The sequence below is a fragment of the Rhyacophila brunnea genome, unplaced genomic scaffold (assembly GCF_057557595.1).
Source record: "Rhyacophila brunnea isolate RB1 unplaced genomic scaffold, BYU_Rbru_1.0 scaffold_10, whole genome shotgun sequence".
Lineage (NCBI taxonomy): Eukaryota > Metazoa > Arthropoda > Insecta > Trichoptera > Rhyacophilidae > Rhyacophila > Rhyacophila brunnea.
The window spans coordinates 7448508-7475426 of NW_028232752.1; the positions used below are offsets into that span (position 1 = coordinate 7448508).

The window sequence follows — 26919 nt, forward strand, 5'->3', positions numbered from 1 at the left end:
CTACGCCTCCCTTTACAAAAAATCTAATCTTGTCGCCTTCCCTCCCTCTATATCATTAAATAATGTAGACACATTTTTAAATAGTCAACAATGTACTAATGCAAAAATAAAAAAACAAGGTTTTACTATTTATATTATATTCATTATTAAATTAATTTGTTTTTCATGCGATGAATGTGCTTGTTTATTAGCACAATCAATTTCAATGGTAGTCAATCCAAATTCATCATCGTTCATTGACAAATGGATTCTATCATGGGCCCCACATCCTAAAGCGGGCCCACCTACCTATCTCTCAGGTTAAGGGCAGTGTGGTGCTCTCATGTATTGTTTCCTAAATTATGCACGGGAGTTATTATTTAAGTATATCAATCATCATATACCTAGGTATCACATCAAATTGCAACGCACCACATATTTAAAATATTTAATAGCCCTCAAAGAAAGCACCTCCGCAGGCGACTTTTTTTACTATTATAAAATAATGTGAAAAGTGCATTAGCAAACTAACCAAGTACTCAGTAAATAGATTTTTATTTGCTTGAATATATCTGGCGCAGAAATCATTTAACATGATTCGACCCTTTTATTTCATTTGTTCACTAGATAGCCAGCGCGCTTCACAATAACATAGAAGTGGGGTATTACAATATAATTAGTCTCCATATTTTCAGACAGGTTTGCAAACAACCTTTTATAGGGCTGTTTTTTTTATATAGTTTATAACTGGCGGCCGTTTTATAAACTATGCATTTGAAAACTGCAAACCTGTGGCTACATTAATTGTGTTAAACTTTTCGCGCCTCCCTTTGCAACACTCCGCGCCTCCCAGTTTGGAAATCGCTGGCCTATGGTGATTGCCAATTATTGGGAGGGCGATAACTATGTCCAACAAAAGTGCTACGGTAATCGATATGGTGATAATATTTATCTCCTTCAATGAACACGTGCTACCTGTACTACTGCAGGACAGTGACACGTGGCATCTTACCGAGTCTCAAATGTTTCGGGTTTTTATCTATAAAAAATCGGTTCTACCATGTTACAAACATACAAGTTTGTGAGCCGACACATCAGTCGGATGTATGGATGGAAAGATTTTACGTTCTCACTCTGCCATCTCGATACGGAGCCGCACGGGACTGATTTAACAACCATACACCACGGTGATTAAAGAAAGAATTAGATTATTAAGAAGATCAGGGTTGGACTGGCTCAGCTAGTCTTGGTGACAATTAAGTGATCTCTGTATCCGCATACTCAATATAAAGATTTGAATTCGGTCAGATTTAATCAAGAAGTATTCAGGATGCCACCAGAGAGTGCCACACGTGCATGTTGCACAGTCGTATGGATTCCTTCGCCGCGGTTAAGTCAATGGCCGTGGTCATGCCCCCCACATCCTGAAACGCCCCCCCCCAAACTATCACTGTTCAGGGCAGTATAATGTTCTACAGTAGTGTTCTCCAAGTGGTACTCCGTGGGACTCCAGGTTACGTGTTTTTTTAGCGATGCTTAGTATTTTTAAATAAATCCACTTGAAATGTTGTCACTTTTCATTATATTATGTCACTGATCGCGACCCCTTTTGTGATAAACAATTGGATAAATAGTCATTTTACAACTTTTTCTTAGCTCGTATTCTTCTTTGTCCGGTACAAATCTAGCAATCGATTTTTAACTAACTTCCCGACTAGCTAGACATTTGAAATTTTTGGAATATATAAGAACACGATGCCAATGCATTTTTTAAAAATACTTTTAGCCATCTTTAAGTATAATTGAATTCATTTTCAGTTAATTCTGTTTTGTATGATAAGTTATTTCGACACCATTATTGGTTGCTAGGGGTCTGGGGTCCTAGCAACTAAATTATTAATATATACGTTCGTTACTATGGAAATCAATATGACATATTGTCAAGTACATTTTTTTGATCGTATAAGCCAGTCAAGTCAAGTTTATATGATTCAACAGAATTTAAAAACGTTGTATATAAAATGTTCTTTTTATCTTGTAATTATTTATTAATCTGGAAACACGCTAAAGATAATTATAAAATTAAAATCCACTCATGAAATTTTTGACCTCCTTGGGGGTCATAGCCGCGGTAGACTCTCTCTCACCGCTACAAAAGCGATCTATGCGCTGCAGGTCCTCACATGGCGATAAGTAGTACCTACCTAGTAGTTGACTTTTTTTTAAATTAACACATGTCTTACCGTTTACCCACATATCTCCTGTTTCAGTATCTTCCTTTGATATCTCGTGCGACGATACGCGTGCACTGCTATTATAAATATTTACGCTAGAAAACTGTTGGTTTAAAATACGTCCGGCGAACCGATACATCATTTTACGCCCTCTCCGCGAGGCGGGGTGCGCAACCCTGTAATTTGCATACATAAAAATTAAGCAAGCCAAGCTCACTAACCGAGGCGGCCGCTTATTACGGCAAAAAAACTTTTCTTCGATGATTAAGGCTTTTCCTCAAATATTTCGGAGCACGAATAACTTTCACGAGCTTTTTAAAAAGCTGCAACGCCGCAGTGAAGTAGAAATAGGCAACAGAAAGTTATATGAGATTAAAAATAAACCTTGGTAGCGCCTATGCGATGTCTTCTCTTGCATTAATGCCACCCGGCAATATAATGGAGATGATGTTTGGACATGGTGTGTAAAACTTCCACCTCCGCATCCGTTATGTATATGCAGCCACGTCATACGCGGCCGGCTAACATAACCCTTACGTGTACCAGATCAAAGAATTTAAGCCCTCATTTTGTCCCGAGCAGAGCCGCACGGGACTGGTGATGCAACCTTGCACCGAAGTGCGAATGCATGATGTTAATTTATATGGCAACTATCAGAGTGATTTTAATTTGAAGAGTCGCAAGGGGAGTCGAGAGTGTCCCGCTCCCCGTACGCTCTGGCGAATTTAGTAAAGGCCGCAAAATTGGCCTCGGTTGCCACCATGTCCGCGTGTCCTATTGGGCCCGAATGGGGTCGGACCCGGGCAAACAACTCCGCTCTTTCGGGGCCCATAAGTGGACAGTCCCACATGACGTTGATGTTTGGACAAGTAATAGGTACCTACCCAAGAAATATTCTGATTAGATTTGAATGTTTTATAAATTAATGGGATATACCTAAAATGGTTGGATATAAGCGTACCCCTCTACCTGGATATCACCCACCATTCTATCGCTGCTATTTGACTTTCCTACTCGTGGTGGATTATTATTATTTTAGAAAAGTTTTATCTTTAACTTCGGAACTTACGGGATGACTGGTATAATTGGTACAAATAATATAGTAGTCTATAATTAATTGTGCAAATTTCGTCCATATTGGTCCAGTAGTTGTTTTTTTTTTAGAATTATTAATAACCATAACCTTGCTTTTTCGTACATGGTGTTTGTTAGTAATTTTGAACAATCACAATTTATTTGACCTATGTTTTTTGAGGTTTCCCAAATTATATACTTTCTTTAATATATAACATTTTCAAATATTACTAAAAACATATTAATTTAATTAATTAATTATAGCAACATCTTTTTTTAAATAACCATGTCTTTGATTTTTCGTACAAAGTGGTTGTTAGTAATTTTGAACAATCACAAACACCCAGGCTTTGAGAAAAACATAAATATTGTGTCCTCACCAAGTCGAACCTAGAACTCTCGGGTGGAAGGCCAGCGCCTTACGCACTGAACCACGAGAGCCGCCGGTCCGTCGGTCGGTAGTTGTTGGGTTATAACGGAATAGGCATATTAAAAAAAAAATACTATATATTTTGGGCATAAACGCACATCAAAGGGCAAATATTTCTAAATCACAGACAGTTACAATTTTATTTTTAGTGTGGCGTGAACACTCACAGAAAAAAATACTTAGAAATGGCAATTGGTAGTATAAAATCGCATGAAAGAAAAAAATGCGAGACAAAAATTCGACACGGAATATCACAAAGTATCTGAATCTGAATAATTTACAATAAAAAATAATCTTCCTGTCATATCAAAGAATTGATAATAACACAAAAATGCTCATGTCTCTATTACGTAGATCTTTTTTCGATGCGAGAAGACGATTTCCTCGTAACACAAATATTTATATTTTATATACCTCCGGCCTCATTGCAGATCGCAGTCTTTGTAAGTGCATAATATGCATTAATATATTATGATCATAATATTATGATTCATTTCCCTTCCTTTTCCCCTTCCGTTCTCCTTTTTAAGTATTTTCTACAATTCAAAGCTAATAATAATCTAGGATTAAACTTAAAAATAGTAAAGATAAAATCAACAAATTGGAAAAAAGCGGAGTTTATAAAACAAAATGTGGCACATGTAGTCTATGCTACATTGGTCAATCTGGCAGGCCTATAAAAACTCGTTTCGAAGAACACTTCCGGTCTTTCGGGAATAGTGAAACAGATTCTCAGTTCGCTAAACATTTGATATCAAAATCCCATAGCATCAGTAATAACATAACGTCAGAATGTTTGCATATAACAAAGGTCAAAAATTAAATTTACTCGAACAGTTAGAAATTAATCGCGAATTATCCAAAAGTAATCACATAATTAATGAAAATTTGGTAATGCATTCGTCGCCCCTATTAAATATAATTTAAGCACGTGATTAACACAATTATACTATCAATATTTTAATTGATTAATAATGTCAAGAAATAATCAAAGCACTCGAACACCTACTTCCGATAAATTTTCTAAATTTTGATATTCATTAAAAACCCACTTAGGGTTTTCAAAGTATTATTAATATTACAATTAATAATTAGTATACAAAGTCATAATATTGTTTGAACGAATAAGAATATGTATTCTGTCTCTATCTATACGTATAGTATTTAAGCAAATGCCTATCTGAATAGTCTTGATAATGGTTTTACAACCGAAATAGCTATCGGCAAAACCTTTTTTAAAAGCCTGTAGAATTTAATATTAATTATATTTTCATTACTTTTAAAATGAAATTCTACCAAGTAAATGCTAACTCAATTAATATTTTCTACAACCTTAAATTACCGAGTATCACGCCGATCGCCTGTAGGAATTATTATATTTTTGACAAAAGATCGGGGGCGATCGGGGCAGACGATCGGCGTAATTCATTGGATCTTATTGGATCTGCGAGTCTGCTAGTGTTATTTTAGCTCTAGTCCTTCAGTGAAACATTTTTACTTTCATCCTTAGCACGTCACTGAACCGGGAACAAGTTGGTTTACGTAGCGGACCCGTCACGGTTTTGGCTACAATGAAAACAGTGGCACCGATTACGGTATCCAAGTGGGTACATATATATTTTAATAGGCCAACCCAACATTTAACAAAACAACGCTTTGTTTTAGATATTAACTTTTAAATAACTATAACGATAACGCTTGTAACGAATTGCTTTAGCGATTTTAATACTTTGTTATATTTTAGGCAACGGAAATTCTTACCAACGGGCCCCAATCCTTCACGTGGTCCAGTGGAAGGTGTATGTCAGTAACAAGACTCGATGGATGTTAATCTTCAGAGATGTTTATTCGTCAATTCTCAATTTACAATGTGTAAATAAAAGGGAAAGAACTCAGGAGAGTTCGATCCGCAGTGAAGCAACTCGTTGAGCAGAGTTTTTGAGAGTTGAATGGTATCAGAATCATTTACAATACCTAGTATAAATATGAAATAGTAGGTAAGTAATATAAGTGACGCTTAGTTCATGAACAAGGGTTTATATATTATGTGTAGTAACAGAAACACAGCTAGATAGGGTGGATAAATTGGGGTTGATCAATAATATACTATTGAGTAGGTACATTGCAATAGTAGAAATCACACCGATCGAATATTCTTAACAATATTAGGTATATAATTAATAACTTAGGGTGTCGATGAATCAAACAAAAGACAATTTATTGTCATTGGGAAGGTATCATAGAGAGGGGAGTTACAGATCCATAACAACTTGAACATATATAACTCGAAAACACCTCAGATATATACCGAAGTACCAGAAAAAATCCCATTTGAAAAAAATACGACGCCCGACTGGATTTAAACACCCACTGGTATCGAGTAATATGCTTTAACCAATTAAGCTACGGGCCTCCTACCTAATTACGATCATTTTAATTAGTAGGTCCTACATGAAATGCTTACCAAATCACGTTATTTTTGACAATCGGTTTTTGTGTTTTAAATTAAGGAATCATTAATTGCTTTAATTACTGAACAGCAGCTCACGGTCAGCTGACGCCCGAGTTACTTTTTACGAGTCAGTTAAATTTTCTGCGAAGGTTACGAGGCTCCCTTGCACATTATTAATTAATGTTTTATATGAATGTGTCAAATGGTATTCGTAATCGTTGATATTCAATTGAAAGTTCGGTACAGATCAGTTTACGGGAAGCCAGGCAGAAACCGCACTAATTTTCATAGCCGATTTTGGCAAAATTCATGAATACAAGAATGAAAACCTAACCTAACCTAACAAATAATCCAGAATATCAGCTATCATCAATATCTGTTTGCCGCTGGCATCCCGTAAACCGTCAAGAACCGCTCTGTTTAGTGTCGACGTAGTTACTTAAAGTTACAGTATGTACCTACACATTACATATAATATAATGCCAATGCATTATTAATAACATTTTCAAAATAAGAACATAGTCTTCCTCTATCGCAGCCACGACAGTATTGCAAAGCATTCTTCTAAAAAAGCTCTCGTCAACTGGCGACGCGGCGCGGTGAGAGTTACAGCAGGCTACAATTCAATTTGGCCATTACGTACCGGTTCGTCAAAAAAGCACAAAGCGGGTCACGCACTTATAACAAACGACAATGATACGTTGAATGGCGAAAGTGACAGAGGGCCGCGCAAAAATGACGGTCCGCTGCGAAATGAGGCCCACCGCGAAGCCGCGCACAAACAAAAAATCAGCTGATTTCACTCAACGTCCCTTGGACTATCACAGCAATGCATCGTTCCGTATCGATGTCGTATAATATTAATATGTACAATACAATACAGGGAAAGAGAATAAATATAATACTATTGTATTCTATTTAGTATGATATTGTCAATACTGAAGACAATTTTATTGTGTTATTAATTTGCCGGTTTCGTCCACTTCAAATTTTAAACGCAAAACTATTTAACATACATAAATATAATTTAAAAAAAAAACACTTCTGAGAAAATATACTGAATAAAAGAGACAGTTAATTAAAAATTATTAGCAAGTTCAAGTTAGTTACATCATAAAAATATTGTTGAAAGCCGTGACGTCGGTTAGTAATTAAAGTAGTAGGTACCTACTTTGATTTGATAAACAAAAATCGATTGCCAAAGTAGCTTGATTTCGAAAAGCGCTGATGAGCAGGTATTAAAAAGGCCAATAGTTAAGATTTGTCGCAATTAGTACGTCGCCTTGTGGGATTAAGGATAAATGCGCGGACGGGGCGGGGCGTAACCCCAAGAGATGCAGAAATCGATCCCCTGCCGGGATGGCTTACTTTTTTTCAAAATTATGTATTTGCAAAATTATTTATTGAAGATTTATGAACAATAATTAAATAAAAAAAGTACTAAGAAATTCTCTGTTCAAAAATAAATCAATTAATTTTACCTAGCGTTTCAGAAAACGATATAATCGTATTTAGGTACATAAGCTGTATAATGTAAATAGAAACCGGACCTGTGGGTCTATTCTATTCTATACACAAGGCGGCTATCGACGGCTAAAGTGATAAATAATATATATTTATGTATTGAGGTATTCTTGTTACAGTAAGTAAGTCATAGGGCCCAAGACTGAGGCCCGATACGAGGGGCCCGTCGTGGCGGGTCGACCAGTTAAGTGAGATTAACATACATCACAAATGTACCTACTTTAATAGTAAAAATCAACATTTATCGCTATAGGCGCTATTTTACTTCAAGGCTATTGGATATAATTTTAAATTTGTGGTTGTGTGTTGCAACTTGATGTGATGTGATGATGATTGGTATATTTAAATGACAAATTCCGTGTAGAATTTGGGAAAACACTACTGTACGCACGCTTCAAGATGTGGGGGGGCATGAAGTTAGCCGTCTAAGCTGTCAAAACTGACTATCTCGCTCTAAAAGTTAACACAGCCAAAAGAGGGGCTGTTAAAACATAGCACTTTGGACAGTTTAAACAACTAACTTCTCAATACATAAATATGATAAACTAACGTCGATAGCCGCCTTGTGTATAGAATACGCTGATTATTATTAAACTAAATGGAATAATTACATACTATTATGTTATATTGTAATTTTATTAATATACCTAATCTGTTTTCACTAAGAATTGAGAGTTACCATAAATAAAATGAAAATAATTAGTACCTACTTAACATTGCGAATCTTAAGTTCTGTACAATATATGTATGTACCTACTTGCCAACAGAAAGTTCGTTGAAACGAATTGCGCAATTTGTGGATAATTGATTCGTTACTAATGACTATAAGTACTGCTCATATTCAGTGTAATATTGAATTGTGAAAACACACTATCATCAGCACGAGACTTTACAATCGTAAACCTTTAATTATTATATTAACGGCCCAAATGCTCAGCGTAGGTCAAAATGGAGCTTTTATGGTATTTTCAGAGCATAGACCCTGGACATTCCTTAAACGTTATACATAATCTATTTATATAATTTTTAAGCCTTATTATCCTTTATATTTATTTTTAAAATTTGATGACTGCATAAAGTATTTTTATTACATAAAATAGTATTCTTTTAAACCTCTCGCTCTAATGTTTTAGAATATATATTTTGATCCCAAATTTGACAAGAATTAGGCATTTTATTATTCAAAAATAGGCACGATTAACACATTTGAAGATAATTCTAAAGATACTTAATATAAGATATGTCTTTGACCGTTCAAATGTAATAAACATCTTACGAATAATGTTTGCTTTATAATAATTATTGACCTAAGAATAAGGTAGTATTTTTATGAAATACGCCATTTCTATTTGCATTTCTCAGTGGCTAAGCTACAACATACGGCCGCAGCCATAAATTGACAAACGATAATGAAGAAGGGAAAAAGATCATGTTAACGCGCGTGTTTGAACATGTTTTTTTCGTGAATGTAAATGGGTGGTACCATTACTAACGTCACTAGGACGAAGCTGTCATGTCTATGCTAGTCAGATTTTGAGGGGTATATACAATGACATTAATATGGACGAAGCATCTAGACAAAAAAATGACACTCACTTTTTTGTCGGGTCTGCCGAATGGCATAATCTGTTCTAACGCCATTACAATAAAGGTGATATTGCTATAAATTCCCGATGCTCTTTGTCGGGTCTGCCAAATGGTTCGTTCATATGAACATCGACACTAGAAACATTGTTCTAACGCCATTACAATAAAGGTGATATTGCTATAAATTTCCGATGCGTGATATCGCATAATGGAAATTGCGTGACGTCTACCTATACATGTGTGAATGTCGCTATTGCGCGAATTTACTTGCTAGCTACTGTACTGAGTGCGTTGTCCTAATGTCATTGGGTATATAGCAAACTAAAGGATATCTAATGCAATTGTTACTATTCTGCATAATATGTCTTTACAGTGTGGAAACGTTACATCCATAAACGGTCAATCGCCCGAACGCCTATGTAATGATCGAATTGCACATCGGTTTTTAATCGTTCACTTCTCTCACTTTCGGGACTAGGGATTCCAATCCCGGGATCCCGACCAGTTTTCGATACCTATGAATCCCGGGATTAGTAAACATAATCTCGAAAGTTTCGGTATTTATTATTTATCAATCACAATCAATTAATTTGTATGTGCACAAAATCATTATGTCAGTGACGTGTATATACCTGCGCATGTCAGGGGGAATCGCCGGATGCTCACGGATAATAAATAACCATTTTTTGCTGCCATACGCAATCGTAACAACATCATAAAAATAATAAATCCGTTTAGTTAAACTAGATAGACGCCACCGACGTACTGGCACAAGATTTTATTATACTCCTATTTATTGTATTTATTTTAATTGAACTTGTATTTGTATTTGTTATATTTTCTTAAATACACAAATAAAACTGTTTTACTTTCACATTATTATTTATATTCCAATATTATTTACTCCATTAAACGTATGTATTTTAAAGATTGAACGTACACAATATTAACAACAAAATATCTCTTAAATAGTATAAATAATTATACTTAAGCAGTGAAACGGCAAATAATTTTCAACTATAGGTGGGACGAAAATTCGCACTCGTTGCCAATCGGAGAGCGATAGTCAAGCTGTGGGCACGGCAATTTGTTTTGTGATGGCGTCGGAGGAATATATTCTTAAATTGTGTAAAGATGACTAAAAAACGTTAGGCATTTACTCGAAAAAGAAAACATGTCAATGAATATATTATTATTATTACTAATATAACAATAAACATAACATTAAATAGACGCATGTTGAATTTTTATGACAAATTATGTTTTGGTGTCGCGTAGTCACGATCTTTTTAGCGTTAACATTTTTGACAGATTTTATCAATGCTATTTGTATATATAAAACTTTAGTATTAACTATCGAAAAAAATGACAATCCCAGGACCAGTCCCGGGATACCGGAATCGTTAAATTGTAATCCCGAAATCACAGGATCAAAAATTTGGCTAGGGATTGCATTCCCTACTTGGGACTCCAGGATTGAATGGCGCAGTGCAACAGAGCTCTTCCGGTCAATGTAGGTTATCAATTTAATATATATCGTCTTCGTATGCGTAAAGAAAGTTCCATTCGACGTCTTCGTTTAAAACTTTGTAAGTAATAGTCTGTTTACCTTGTAAAGTTGTCCTGCCAGGACATTTCTGAGCGGACATTATATTACGCGGATTTGTTGAATAGATTCAACAAATATTCAAATACTTAATATCCTTTCAATCGTGGAGTATTCCGTATGGAATTTATTCATAAAAGCAAAGTATAAGATGTACCGTATTATGCATAGGAGACACGCGTTCGATTTACTATAACATCATCCATTCATTACACAAAAGTTTCCATTTCATCGAAGCATCCGGAGAAGAGAAAAACGGTGTTCTCGCAAAATGACTTACACGTGTAGGCATAAAATTTTCTTACGAAGCGAATTCCACATAGGCTGGGCCGAATTAAGGACCCGCACTGCCACAATGCTAAGCAACTGCAGTGGCTTAAGGCCATACCTTAGTTGAGACACGGTCTAAAAAGATCGTCGCTAGGCGATGCGCGGATTGCGGGTCGCGGGTGCAAATGAGGCATGTCAAACCAAATATAATTTGTCTGATAAATCCGACATGTGTCCATTTAATGTTCTGTTTATTGTTTTATCAGTAACAATAATAATATATTCATTGACATGTTTTCTTTGTAAAGTAAATGGGTAACGTTTTAAGTCATCTTTACACGATTTAAGAATTTTTACGGCCGTCGCCATCACGAAGCAAAATGACGCGTTTCCAGCTCTACATTCTCTCTCCGAATGGGAGCGAGTGCAAAATTTCGTCGCGCCTATGGTTGAAAATTATTTTCCGTTTCACTGATGAATCACCTTAATCGAAAATAACACTAAATACGTTTGCAATATTTGGATGTGAAGCATCAGCAGTTTTTACGCCTGGGAATGACTCTGCGGAGAGGAATCTCTCTGAGGAGAAATTACCCAAGAGTGAGGTCACCACATTCGATTAGACCAGAGGTCGGCAAACTCTTGGACCAAAAGAGCCAAATATGAGTATAACAACGGTTAAAAAAAAATTCGAGAGCCATACATGTATTTTTATAAATATGTTTTATTTAAATGAATGTTATTGTTTATTTATTAAGCGAAGACGATTTTTCGAATAAAACTAATGCAAATATAAGTTTTTTATTGTTGAAATTATAAATATAATTTTTACAGGATATGAATTACATACAATTTTTACGCATTCCTTAAAACTAATGCGAACAATGACCTTCCTTGCAGTTCTTTGGAGAGTGTATGTTTGGTTTGTAACTTGTAGTTTTTAATTTCAGGCGCGACTCCAAAAAATTCTCATCGGTTATTTGGCTTCTCTAAATGCTATTTATATTGTTCATGTTTGAAAATGGTTGTTCACATACATATTATTATGTAGACTCGAATATGATGAGTTCGGAAAGCTATTCCATAATATGTATTAAAAATCGTAGTATCTACTTTATGCAGATCTTTTAGAGCGCCCCACTTATGTTTAAATTAAATTGCATTTTTCTCTCTCCAAATCCTCAATTTTGTTGGCAAGACCTAGAAATTTTGAGCTCCATAACTATTTGCTTGTTAAATCCACAAATAAAATTGTATTTCAAAAGTGCTCGTGTCAATATCAAATGGAGAAATATTTCATTTGTCGACTTTTGCAATGGGCGGTTTTAAAACAACAACAATCCAACCTTTGTTACATCAACCATCACGGAGGAAAAATTAGGCTCGCAATAATGACATTATATAATATAATAAGTGTACAAATCAATGACAAAAAATTAAAATTGTGAATTTTGCAAGAGTTTTTGTAAAAATTTGGAATTTGGCAAAGAGCCACACACCAATACCCAAAGAGCCACATGCGGCTCGCGAGCCACGGTTTGCCGATCCCTGGATTAGACGAATAGCCCATGGGAGCAGGCTTGCCAGACGTTCCTATTTTAGCGGGATTGTCCCGAATTCAACAAACAAATCCCGAGTTCCGCATTGCCTCTGAAAATCCCGACTAAACAAAAGTTGTATATCTACAAAAATATACGTATATAGTTAAGAGCGTACTTCAGTGAAACGGCAAATAATTGTCAACAATAGGTGCGACGAAACTCGCCAATCGGAGACCGACAGGGAGGTGTGCGCACGTCGATTTGTTTTGTCATGGCGTCGGATGAAAATATTCTTAAATCGTTTAAAGATGACTAAAAAACTTGACGTATAAAAAAGAAAACATGTCAATGAATATACTATTATTATTAGTAATGTAACAATAAACATAACATTAAATGGACGCATGTTGGATTTTTATGACAAATTATATTTCGTTCGGCACGCGTCATTTGCACAATCCGCGCATCGCCTAGCCACGATCTTTTTAGATCATGCCTCAACTGAAGTATAGCATTAAGGATGCGCGCTGCCACAATACTAACCACCTGTAGTAGCTTGATCGAAAATAAAACGAGACCCTGCGTTTCCAACATTTGGATGTGAAGCAGCAGCAGTTTTTACGCCTGGGAATGACTCAGGAGAAATTACCCCAGGCTGAGGTCACCACATTCAATTAGACGAATAGCCCATGGGAGCAGGGTTTGTAAGACGTCCCTACTTTATCATGATTGTCTCGAGTTCAACAGACAAATCCCGAATCCCGCAATGCCTCTGAAAATCCCGACATAACAAAAGTTGTATATCTACAAAAATGTATGTATATAGTTAAAGAGGCTCGCTTATTTTCTGACGTATAACTTTTTACGAATAACATTTGAAACTGTCAGCGAGATGACAATTGTAATGACTTTAGAAAATCTTTATCGAGCAAAAATGGTAAACATATTTTTAAACAAGCCAAAAACTCGGAAAAATACTTTTAATGAAACTGTTATGATTGTAGGTGACTTGTAGTGACCTATAAATTCTTGCACTTATACCAAAATGTAATTCCTGTAATTGTATCTAATCAATAAATAAAAATAATAACATAAAATTATGTGTTTTTTCTTAATTTCTTCTTTAATTCTTTAACTTTTTTTTTTGATCGTTAGAAATAATGAATGTCCCGTTCTGTGATTATGGAAATCTGGCAACCCTGCATGGGAGAGATGAGCACTGTTAACTTACAAAAAACAAATGATTCTAATTGATAAAATATAATATAGTACCTATACAAAACAAAACTAAAGCCACAGAACAAATTAATAAATATAATTCAGATAGGCTATACCCCAATACACTACATTTTGAAGCAGGGTTTTGCATATGTGAGTGCCCTAAGAATATGAAACACATATTGTAGACGTGCAATAGTGTTTGTTGCAACCTTCAAATATACCAATATTGAATGAGCGTCAGTCAATACACCGAGAGCAGTTGCCTGTTCCTCCACACTCGTTGGGTATTTCAGTTCCCATTGATTCTATGTTCCCTGGCTAAAATAATATTTACGAAAAAAACTATGCGTATGGGTCTACAGTATAAGTCTACGCGGTACAAAGAAAGTTTACTCGGTGTGACCGAATTCAGCTCTTACTCCGCCTATTAGATACCTTGCCGACCCCGTGTACATTCCCCATGCCCAGGCACTCCAAACCACTCTATACTATTTATTATAGTAATGTGCTATAATGTTATGCACAAATGTACCCGGTACTCAATACAAGAAATAACTGAGTAGGCAATTTTTTTTTAATTTTTTTAATTTTTTTTCCAGAAATTCTATAATTGGATACCTGTAAGTATAATAATATTCCAGCTGATATTTCCTGTAGCCAAGGACCCTACAAAGCCTTAATCCGTAACTGTATACGGGTATATATAACTAAGTGACAGGAAGGTACTCGAAGGCCTTAGTATTCATTTTCGAATGTGTGGAAAACAAACTTTAGTGTATATAATGTAAACCTCACTCTTAGCTGGCGACAAAAAAAGTAAGTAGGTATTGAAAATAAGCGATTCTACAGTCAAAAGCTCGAAGGCAAAGAAAATAAGGTACCTTTCTATGTATTTCAAATCATTATTAAATATTGTATACTTTCCCGTACTTATGTAAAAGCATTCAGTAAAAATTGTTTGCATGAGGAATGGAATGGTGTTTTGTGAAATACTTTTTAAAAAACATTTTCTAACAAAAAACTAAAAAAACAAATTATATAGGTAAGTAGTATAAAAAACTTTTTTTCCACAAATAATTCACTAGATTTGAGAATGAAATATTGTTTATTGATTATACCTATATCATTTGAAAACATACCTATTTACAAAAATCTTGAAATAAATACGACGCCGGAAAAGCTGATTCCTGCAAATGTGCTTTACCAATTTAGCCAACTGCGCCCTACCTAATTACGATGAAATTGAGTAAAAGCGTGGCACTGAAGTGCTTTACAAATGTCACTAATATTGATGACTGGCTTTTGTGGTTTGAATCAAAAGGGATATTTGAATGTAAACAAGCTTATGTTAAAACACCAACACAAGTTTTGTTATTAACAGCGAACCAATTGAACGTGTGACCCATTATAAATATTTAGGTGCATGGGTCAATGAGAAATGGGTCCAGTCTCAGGAAATAAAAAGTATAATTGAGACCGCAAGGGGTGCCTTTCACAAAATTAGACGCCTCCTTAGCAATCGAGATCCTAGGTCTGAGACAGCGTATGGTAGGTTGCTAAGTTCTCTCTGTGGTTGTATAGACGCATCCTCAAAATTCCTTGGACTGACCGGGTGACAAATGTTGAAGTTTTCAATCGAATGGGAAAGGACCGAGAAGTTCTGCGTAGTATCAAAACCAGGAAACTACAGTACCTCGGCCACATTATGAGAGGACAAAAGTACAGCATTCCCCAAATTGCCATTCAATGAATAAATGGTAAGCGTAGCAGAGGACGACGCCGCATTTCATGGCTTAAGAACCTCCGTGATTAGTGCGAGTGCAGTCCCACTGAACTGTTCCGAGTAGCAGATGACAAAGTTAAGATCGTCTTGATGGTGACCGAGTTCCGCTAGGGGATGGCACAATAAGTATATGTATAATAAGTGCATTTATATCAATCAATAAATTTATATATCCATACAATTGTGTAAAGACAAAGTTTAGACCAGTCACTTTAATATGATTGGAAAAAAAATCAAAACTAAAAATCAAAAAAAAAGTGTAATTTGACATGATCACAAGAGGACATTCAACGACTATTAGATATATTTTGTTTCAGAAATACTTATACCCACATTCACTGAAGAGAAATAAGCAGAAGGTACGTCTTATCTGTCGAAATCGATACGTCACAGACAGAAGGCACTTTCATTCGTTTGTAAAATAATTGAATTCCTCAGTTAGAGAGATATTATACTAAGTGTTAGACATGCTTACTTATTTATATAGTAATCGCAGCTTACAATTAATTAAACTTGTCAATGTCATTGCTTGGAAAAGACTTGCTCTGAATAAAATTACTGTTTTCTGACTGAATTCACTTTAATTGTAATTGATATTCTTGCCTCCATTTACTAGCGAATAAATTAAAATCCTTTACTGTAACTTACCACAATGAAAGCGTCTAGACTAAGTAGACACCACTGGCGAAAGGTGACTTTTGGAAAGATGGATGTGGAGATCAGAGAAAAAGAACACACTTGTAATGTATACTTGCGGGAAATACGAAGATAAAACGACCTTACCACTGATGAATAGGTACACAATAATTCGACGAAATTTCATTATCTCACTGACGACATAAAATTAAACGATGAGTTTAAATTATGAATTTTCCTAAACATGTATACACATCAAAAAACATAAGATAAAATTATTTTTTAATTTTAAAAACAATCTATATATTTAAAATGTGATTGAATGCCATATAAATTATTTTTGTAAATTATGTTATTATTTTTTGGACAAAGTTGCAGCCATAGACAATAAAAAATATCTTGCGCAAAGGTTTTAGGCTAAGCCATCGGAGCCTACCGTATTGCATAAATATTCGATATAGTCATGCTGAGATCACATGACATAAATTCCATAGAAAAGAAACATCAGTATTCCCGGCGAATAATCCGTTAAATACGTTAAAACCAGATGGCACGCTGTAGCATATTTTTTTAAACCTTTAACAGATGGTACTTTAATCTGTATTTATTTATAATGCATTCCGACATATACGAAAGATGTCGTAATCAAATTAAATTATTTTTATAGAATATAAGTGATTATTTAAATACGTTTATTTGCAATTAAAAAATATTTTTCATTAGTAGGCTTTAATTAAAGAATCGCCAAGTTTGGAGTCTTCGCCACTGGTAGATATTTACTTGTTTTACATTAAACTAGTAGTTGTAAATCAGTGGAAACGTTTTACAAATTTACAGTTAAATTACGTAGTTTCGAATGCAAATAACATAATCTAATAATGCATAATTAGCACATCTCAAAATATTAGAAAAATATCTGTACGGTGTGGATAGATTTCTACGTAGTCGTCTAAGTTCTGTCACTAGATGAACTGTGCGATACATACCGACGACGATGACGCATCATCTGAATTCCGGGATTAATTTACATATCAACATCAGATTAATCATTGCTTAAACCAAGTTCATGTTGGATGATTAAGAAAGTATTACGTGCTTATAATGCAAGAGTTCTCAATACATGGGTCGCAAGGTGTTTTCTATGAGGTCGTAAACTAAATAGTAAACAGGAAAGATATTGACTATGATGCAAAATTAAATGTCAAAATTTATTTTGTGTCTCTATATTCGAATAAGGAACATGCGACTAATATAATAATATGGACCTTCTACAGACTAAATTTAATTTGTACAAGTAGGTATTTATTTTGTACTAGAAACTTTCGAAGACCTGTGAATTATAAGAGAAAGGAGCTAGAGGAGGCAATCGTCCAGCAGTGGATCGACCCTGGCCGATGATGATGATTTTGTTAAAATATTTTTTTCTGGAGTTATTTAACTACGTGACAAGTGAAACGAACAAAAACAGTCTGTTGCCGATAGAAAATATTAACTTCATGAGACTTTAAAGTGTAATGTTTGTCTGTACACAAACATAGGCTAGAATTATGAAGCCAAATGCAATGTTTTGTAATTGAAAAGTAGAAGTAAACTCAGTGCAATAACTGTAATCTTTGACAGTAAACAAAAAGAGACCAGGAAGGTGTATAAACATTTGTGATGATTGCAAATTCAGATGTAAAATATAGATGTTTGATTATTTTAAATGTGTTTTCGTTACTTTTAGCCGGCTCTCGCATCAAAACTCGTCTCGCCTAAAACGTGTCGAATACGTCGATGTGACGTCATCGTTATTCCCAAAACACACGTTGCCAAATACAGCTCGGCAGATTGGTCGAATGCGACTGTTTAAAAAAACATCTGCTGTTGCAATCGACAACTTGCATCCTTCTCGGGCTCCGAGTCGAAGTCACATACAAACACATACGAATTGGTCATCACTGCATTCAAATATCTATACGTTTCGAAGGCTACGCGCGACTGTTGCTAGGTAGGTGTGCGCGGTCTTCACAAGCAACACTGGATCTCAGTTAAGGTAATGTGGAGAGCAGGGAACTCAAAAATAATTGTTCTGTGGTTTAGAGATATGGAGGGTGAGATACGTCGTACGTTACTTGGCAAATATAAACGGGGGTCGCGACTCGAATAAGTTTGGGAACCTGTTTTATAAAACGTTTGGAATTTAATCGAATCTCAAGTAAAGGTTAACAACCTTATGTACATATCTCCGTTGCACTCTTTTACTGAGCCTCCAGTTGCGTTTAGAGCGCGACAGAGAGATTTTAGCCAGCGTTAAAATTCCCTTTTTGGATTCGTCTTCTTTTGCATACCAACCAGTAAGTAACTCCACGTCAATATGTACCAAACAGTGAAACAGAGAAATATAATGTGTCCAACATCTTTGTTAGGTACAGAGTGCACTAACTTGCCTCAATATACTAAAATATCCTGGTTTCACGTCATGTATGGATAATAATTGTTATGTTGGATGTTTGATTATCTATCTATTCTATATCTATTTATCTATATATATGTACTAATCAGTAAAAATGAAATAACTGTGATTTCGAAATAGTTATATTTGTCTATTTTATGACTATTTCTGGTGATAATTAAGTAATGCACACAATAAAAATTCAATTTGCATGATGAGACGCCATCTATAAAAGGCAACATTGATAGAAGGTAATATAATCGTGGCTAAATATTGTCACTGTTTTGGCAGAAGATACTAATTACCAGTTAGTTAAACCAAAATATTCCTTATTTCAAACTTTACCGTCTGGAAACCTTTTTAATAAATAAGCAGTCTTTATTTTAAAGTCATCATTTTTACGATTACTTAATAAACTCACATTATAGACCATTTCAAACGTTTTAACAACTTCAAAGTCAAATTACTCATAACTAGTATTCTCCAGTTAGTGTGTTCTGCCAGAACAGAGACGTAATATTCATTCATATACTCTCAATATAGTTTTGTTTAAATACACTAGACTAGAATATGAATGTTGGACAGAAAATAGGTACGTACTACGAGATAACATTATAAGCCGGGACAAAATGATAAACGGATCAGGCCTTTGGCACCCGTGACGTGTGACCTCTGTTTGTAGTCTACAGTTTTCTACATAGATATCATGGAGTAACTAATTGAATATTGGTGGGCGACCGACGAATTAGTATGGTTAATGGTGTAGTAGTATGGCAGCTCTGATATATTCTTATTTATTTATTTACGAAATATTAATATAACACCTTCAGAAGAAACAACGATGAAACAAATTTACCATAGGTATTATTATGATAATTAATGTTGAGGCATTTGAAAAATTTGCTGCGTCATAAGCAGGACGGTATAATCCCGATCCCTCCTTAGGGTCGTTTCAGACGGGACACCGGTGTCGCGCTCGTATATAATAAGGAGGCTTTTGTATTCGAATAAAGGGGCCTTTGTATTATGTTTATGAACGCCCCAGAGCTAATGAGTCAACGCGTGCTCGGTACACTTTTCCGTCGGCCGCTACATTCTCAAGCCGCCGATACACTTGTTTTTATTACCGCAGCCAGTTTTATTACATGTATTCTAATTTATAACGCGAAATTATGCGTTGACTCATTAGCTTTGGGGCGTTCATAAATATAAAACATAGGCCCCTTTATTCGAATACAAAGACCTCCTATATTATATACGAGCGCGACACCGGTGTCCTGTCTGAAACGGCTCTTAATGCCTACATAATAATTTACGTACTTCACGGATAATTTCTGGGAATGCTCAGCATCTACAGAATCTGGGACAATATCGGCCAAATCAGGACTTATGGTTAACCTAATTATAGTTCAGTTGACATAGTCATTATTTTATCTTACTAATCTCATTTTTTTAATAATCTGTAAGTTCCTTTCAAAAACATAATAATATGTTCCATGGAAAGTTATACTAAAAGTTTTAATTTTGCATATCCTATTTTGATGTTTGTTGAATTTATTAAGAGCATTGGTTCGCTTGAAGCAGCATTTACCACGCATTATCAAAATGTTAAAAGCTATCTCGGCCGCATCGTTATTGCACGATGAAAAGCTTCGATACAGTTGCATACCGTCGCGTAGGCAGATTTATAAAGTGAGCTTCGGTAAACGAGCTTCCAATCGGCCGGTACAGATAATCCGACGTAAGTATTCCAGTTATCGAATTATTCAATGGATGAAGTATGGAGTGATTAACGATCAATATGTTACATTATTTTCTCAAATCTGCTTGACTCCTTATGCCAATTTTGTTCTTAAACAGATAATAAATTAATGCAGATGAATGTGCTTGAAAAATGATCTCTACCAGCATTGTAATAAGAATAAGTAACATAAGTCAATTTCAAAACTACGTTCAATTAAATTATATTTTACAACATTATTGTCGTATTCTTCTAAATATGGTTCCAGATATGGATCTGTATTGTATGCATATACCTGTTATTTCTCAGATAGGACGCCAAATCCATTTTAAATACGTATAGCGAACCTCACAAATTATAAACTCAAGACGTTCACAATATGACATGAAAAAAACAAAAAAAAAGTATTAAACAGAAATTCATTTTTTTTTTTTTTAACATAGAGTGAACATTACAAATTATTAATTTAAGACGTTCAGGTAAGTTCTGTACTTTGGGAGAAAAAACAACCGATGTTCCCTATTTCTTAGATAGTTATCAGGGACACACTAGTCAACACTGCCAAGAATATCAGAGTTCGCATTTATACTTCGTATAAGTACGAAAAAATACCTAACCAAATATAGATCTCTTTTGAGTTTTCGACTGCAGTACGTAAGCATGTCTAAGAGAAAGCAAGTCACATAAAGATACGGATAGTATCCATACAGCCTCAAGTAATGGAATCTCAATCTTTTCTGAACCCTCTCTATCACAAGGTCGTATTTCAACTGATGCGGTTCTAAAAAATAAACACGCTATAAACCCTACTTCCAACAAAGGAATTATAAAGCATTTTTAATATAGTAACATCCAAAAAGACCCAGGAATTATGAAAGATATATATATAACATATTTTGTGCGACTTTTTACATAAGGTTACCAAAATGACAGTCTACTATCGAACGTAATGCCAAGATCTCTTAAGATGATATTCGCAAGAGATGCAATAGCGCCAACAATATTATTATCTTCAAATATTACTCACTGCAAAATAATTATTAATAAGATAAACCTCAGTATGTATGTATGTGGGATTTTAAGCTTAACCAGAATTACTGCAGGCGGCTTACTCTACGCATATGTTTGCGATTTAGTATTTAGTGGAGCTTTTGAAAACGTGGCGAAAGCGCTGCAGCGAAATACTTCGAAGCTTTCATGCGTGATTTAATTAAATTAAATCAGGTCTATTTTGTAAATAGTGTATGCGATTTGTATGGTTTTGATGAAATAACTAATTAGTTAGATTTGCCTTTTGATCAAAAAATTGACGAAACAACAAAAAATAATGAAATTAATTAAATTATTATTATGCTCGTTGTTTGACATCAATTGACTATTACGAGTTTAATTTTTTGATTGACAAGTGATTATTCATTATTTAATTACAGTAGTCTTTTCACATGTTCTACATTCTACATCAATAAGTATCTCTGTTTTAGTACTAAAGCAATAGGTATCGTAAATTACCTTTCTTTGTTTTGAATACCTATATATTTTTTCCACTACCAATTTTCTAAATGAGTAGCAAAAAAAGTCGCCTGCGATATGTATTCTACTAGTTTTGATTATATTAATAGGTAGTACCTAGAGTACCTAGGGAAACGTCACTGTAGGTGTTCCGCAAAAACCCGAAATGGTTTTTTAAATTTTTAGAACTGTGTTCTTAATGAGCAGACTGCTAAATAAAAGTAGATGCAGTATAATAAAGTATATACTGGCATGGAGAAAGAGTTAATTCGTCGACATGGACTTTGCAGTGACTACATAAGCATTGCAAATGAATGAATTTATAGGTGTCGCAGAACTGGCTGTAGGTACTACGTACTTGTATTTATTCGTTACCGATGATTTGATATTGAAGAAATTTACTTATGTCCGCATTTCTACATAGTAAAACTACAAGAGAAGATAGGTAGATATTATATTCAACTGTATTTGTATAAACGATTAAACTACAAAACAGGAGATAAGTTGTATTGCTATGTGTACAGATGGTACTCTAACGATGGTAGGAAAGACAAAAAATAGATGAATAAGTTTCTAAAGTATTTTTGAAGTAAGTGGCCACTTCCAAGTTTTAAAAACAACTCTTTTGCAATATTTTCCGGAAACTAATAAGGATGATTGGGCATAACACTGCCATTATAAATAGGTAGGGGGCTCTCCAAAGGTCCTAACCTGGGGGCCCGTGTCAGGATATGGGGGCCATGATACTATGTTTACATTTTGTCAGACTAAGAGTGATGTTGTCTGCAAAAAATCGTATTTGATCTCGACGTTACCACCCATAGGTAAAAATGCATTAGAATTGTCCCATTTAGGTAATGATAGATTGCACTTACCCACCACATATAAAACATCAGTTGTACGTTTCATTGAAGTTGATTAAACACCGGTTGATCTTACCTGTAAGAAAGAAAATACAATTTACTTAATGAATAAAGTACAATAAAGTAAATTATTGTATAATGTATAGTATACAGTAGAGGTGGGAAAACTGATCGATTTTAAAGACTGAGTATACTTACTACCAGTATAAAAAAATAATTAGTATCAAAACTTGTTCCAAAATACTTACTAGTATTTGGAATACTATATATAGAGCGTTTGTCGTTCGTATGTGACATAAGTCTCATACTAAACTGGAACTAAAACTTAACTCCATACCAGTATTTCAAATACCGGTTTCAATAGAATCGCTCAAAATACACTGAGCTGGTCTTTTCGAAGTGTCCCATGTATTATAAAATTTTAAACACATTTTAAATTGATGAGTTGTTTCTATGTTATGTTTATAATATTCTTGTTAACAAAAAATTAATAACAATGATTTTCTTATTGTAAACTGTATCACCTCAGTCACTCACCACTACGGAATCCAAACCCGAGCCAAAATTCTGATCCCCGGATTTCGGGATTACAATTTGACAATCCCGGGATCCCGGGATTGGCATTTTTTCCATTGTTAATATAAAATTTTTATATTTACAAATAACATTGATAAAATCGGTCAAAAATAAATCTAGTATAATTTATACTATTTAAGACATTTATTGTTAATATTGTATACGTTCAATCTTGGAAATACACAAGTTTAATGGAGTAAATAATATTGTGATATAAATAATAATGTGAATTTAATAGGAGATTGCTGTTTCTGATAGTAAAGACATAATGAATGGATTAGCGAGATTTAAAATTGTAAAGCAAATAATCATGGCGCACTTATGGCCTTTCCGCTACATTAATCTAATTAGTCAGCCAAATATGAAACTGCCGTAAAACGTATGATATCATGGTGGAATTACTTTGTTAAAAGTGCGAAGCATTGTTTTTTTCCAATCTTTCCATTTTTAATAATTTATGTGAAAAAGTAAAATGAATCGGCAACCTACACATTGGTATAAATCAAACTTCATTCAAACTGAGTTTATTTCTAATGTAGTTATTTTTTATTAAAAGTATGTTTTCTGTATATTTTCGCTTTTATTTTATTTTCCATAAAAATTGATAAAAAAATCAATCCCGAAATCCCGGGATTATGTTTATCAATCCCGGGATTCATAGGTATCGAAAATAGCTCGGGATCCCGGGATTGGGATCCCTACTCACCACATATCCAAGGGAATAATATGCTGCTACAGACAATTTATGACCTATTGTTCATACATAAGATGATGTCATTCGCATGCATAGATTAATAAATTAAAATATAATTGTGAGTGCTATCTCGCTCGCGCGCATTTAATGTCAATAGTATTGAAAGTCTACCAACTAGCCAGCGACTCGCGATGATATCATTACAAGTTTTTTGGAACAAGTTTATTGGGCCACACATACTGAGTATGGGTAGTTTCATCCGATACTTGAGTACACATACTGGTGACAGTATTTCCAACTCACCTCTAGTATACAGTATACATACACATAGTAAAAATCAAGGCTTTAATTTAGGTATATTTAATGCACGGTACTGAGTTAACAAAAAAAAATTAATACTATTTCAAATTTTTGTAGAGTTCTGACGTGTAATTAAAATAAAATAATTAACAATCCCGAAATTGGAAAAATATATTCACAAAACTTTATGCAAATAATGTTATTTTCATATGGCATAATCTCTGGTATAATTTCGCATTACAATATGCTACGTGACAGTCGAATAATATCATGAAATGGGGAAAAAAAATATTTACCAATACATTAGGCATAGAATCACGTCAGCGAACTGTCAAAACGCATTAGGTAGGCTATGATAATACGACTGCGTATTATGAAAGCTTCCGATTTAATGGAATATAAACAAAAATATGGAAATACTGGGAAACTAACGGAATTCAATTTTATTAATGGTATCATCGAGTTTGGCTACATAAAAGCTTAACGTATACTATTGTGCTGTGGTATAAAATGTAGTCGTAATCGTAAATATAAACTTTATAGACGAGCTTATGTATTGCTAATTTTTAAATAAGCAAGTTTAAAACCAGGGTTTGTGAACCGCAACGAAGATTAAAGTAAGCCGAGAACTTTTTTAAAGTTATCTTTTTTCCCCCAGCTCGGTTTTAGCGCAATATAATTTTCTTCAAAAAGATTGTAAATGGATAGTTGTAAGCACATTGATTAAATATATTTTTTATTTAACGAATAATTCACATGATTAAAGAATGTAATATTCTAATTATTAAACACGCATAATTTTGAAAACACTTCTGATAAAATGGTTCCATGACAAAACAGAACAACGATAAATAAAACTATGACCTTTCAGGAAAAATATAAATTTAATATTGAAATTGTCTTATCTCTATTATGTTGATAGATTTTTAATAGCACAGATTTTCAATACGCCATAATAAATCAAATTATATACAGTGTTGCCGTACAGTATATTATGTAGTGTTGCCGGCAAGCTTAGGATATCTCATCTTAATCAATATCATCATCATCAGCTCTGCTGGATGAAGGCCTCCCCAAGCTTTCTCCAACTCTCTCGGTCCTGTGCCGTTCGCTGCCACGTATTTCCGCCGAACTTTACCAGTTCGTCAATCCAGCGACTTTTAGGGCGACCCTGTGGCCGTTTCGTACCCTTTGGGTACCATTGGATGACGGCATTTGTCCAGCGGCCGTCCTTTCGGCGAGCAATGTGCCCCGCCCATCTCCATTTCAGTTGTTTGGCAACGTCTATTACATCGCGTACTCTTGTCTGCTTCCTAACCCATTCGTTTCTCTTACGGTCCTTTCGCGTGATGCCCAACATGCACCTCTCCATGCCTCGCTGTGTGACTCTTAGCCTTTGGACATCTCTCGTGTTGAGGGTCCACATCTCGCAGCCATACGTGAGCACGGGTAGCACACATTGGTTGAACACCCTACGCTTAAGACATAATGGTAGGTCACTCTTGAAGATACTATTCAGACGTCCGAAAGCACTCCATCCCAGCTTTGTTCTTCGAGCAATTTCATCGTGCGTGCTTCCGTCTATGGACACATGCTGTCCGAGATAGATTAATCAATATAATATGTTCAAAATGATTGGGTGACTAGGTACAACGAAATAATGACCTAACCTAACCTAAATAGATTCCACAAAATTAATGTTTCATTTTTCCCCTGCCTGTTCTGTTTTGTCACTGTTCTGTCTTGTCACGTTCCGTTTTGTCATGTTCTGTTTTGTCATGTTTTGTCATGTTCTGTTTGTCATGTTCATTGTCATGTTTGTAATGTTTTGTCATGTTCTGTTCTGCTTTCTAAATTGAGCTACTATTGGCGATTGGCGATATATGACGATTTTCGATCGCATATTTCGTTCAAACTATTACTATTTATTTAAATATGCAACAATCATCATTTTCGAAAAACAGTTAACCATATTGCTTTCGAAGTACGAGCAATATCCACCAATACCATCTAGGTTTACAATATCGCATCACAGCCTGATAGACACTAAGATATCTAAAATATCCTACCGTTATTGTGATTTATTAAGGCTACACTTCAGCTGAGGCATGGTCTAAAAAGATCGTGACTAGGCGATGCGCGGATTGTTCAAATGACGCGAGCCGAACGAAATATAATTTGTCATAAAAATCTAACATGCGTCCTTTTAATGTTATGTTTATTATTATATTTGTAATAATAATAGTATAATTATTGACATGTTTTCTTTTTCAAGTACATCCGGAACGTTTTTTATTAATCTTTACACGATTTCAGAAAATATTCCTCCGATGCCATCACAAAACAAATTGACGTGCTCACACCTCGACTGTCAGTCTCCGATTGGCGACGACTGCGAAATTTCGTTCCACCTACTGTTGAAAATTATTTGCCGTTTCACTTATGTATGCTCTTAACGACTGTAT

General features: G+C 34.8%; 1 protein-coding gene across 7 annotated transcripts in view; it reads right to left on the bottom strand.

Annotated features, from left to right (window-relative positions):
- LOC147078852 (mannosyl-oligosaccharide alpha-1,2-mannosidase IA-like) overlaps positions 1-26919 on the bottom strand; it is a 607020-nt gene that overhangs the window by 340022 nt on the left and 240079 nt on the right. Inside the window, exon 2 of one of the 7 annotated variants that reach the window (XM_085950282.1) lies at positions 20949-22960. The exons of the other annotated variants lie outside the window; for them this stretch is intronic. Coding sequence (XP_085806408.1) covers positions 22940-22960 — 21 coding nt within the window. The 3' untranslated portion in view covers positions 20949-22939. Of the gene's footprint in view, positions 1-20948; positions 22961-26919 lie in introns of those variants that run through there. 7 annotated transcript variants of the gene reach the window in all.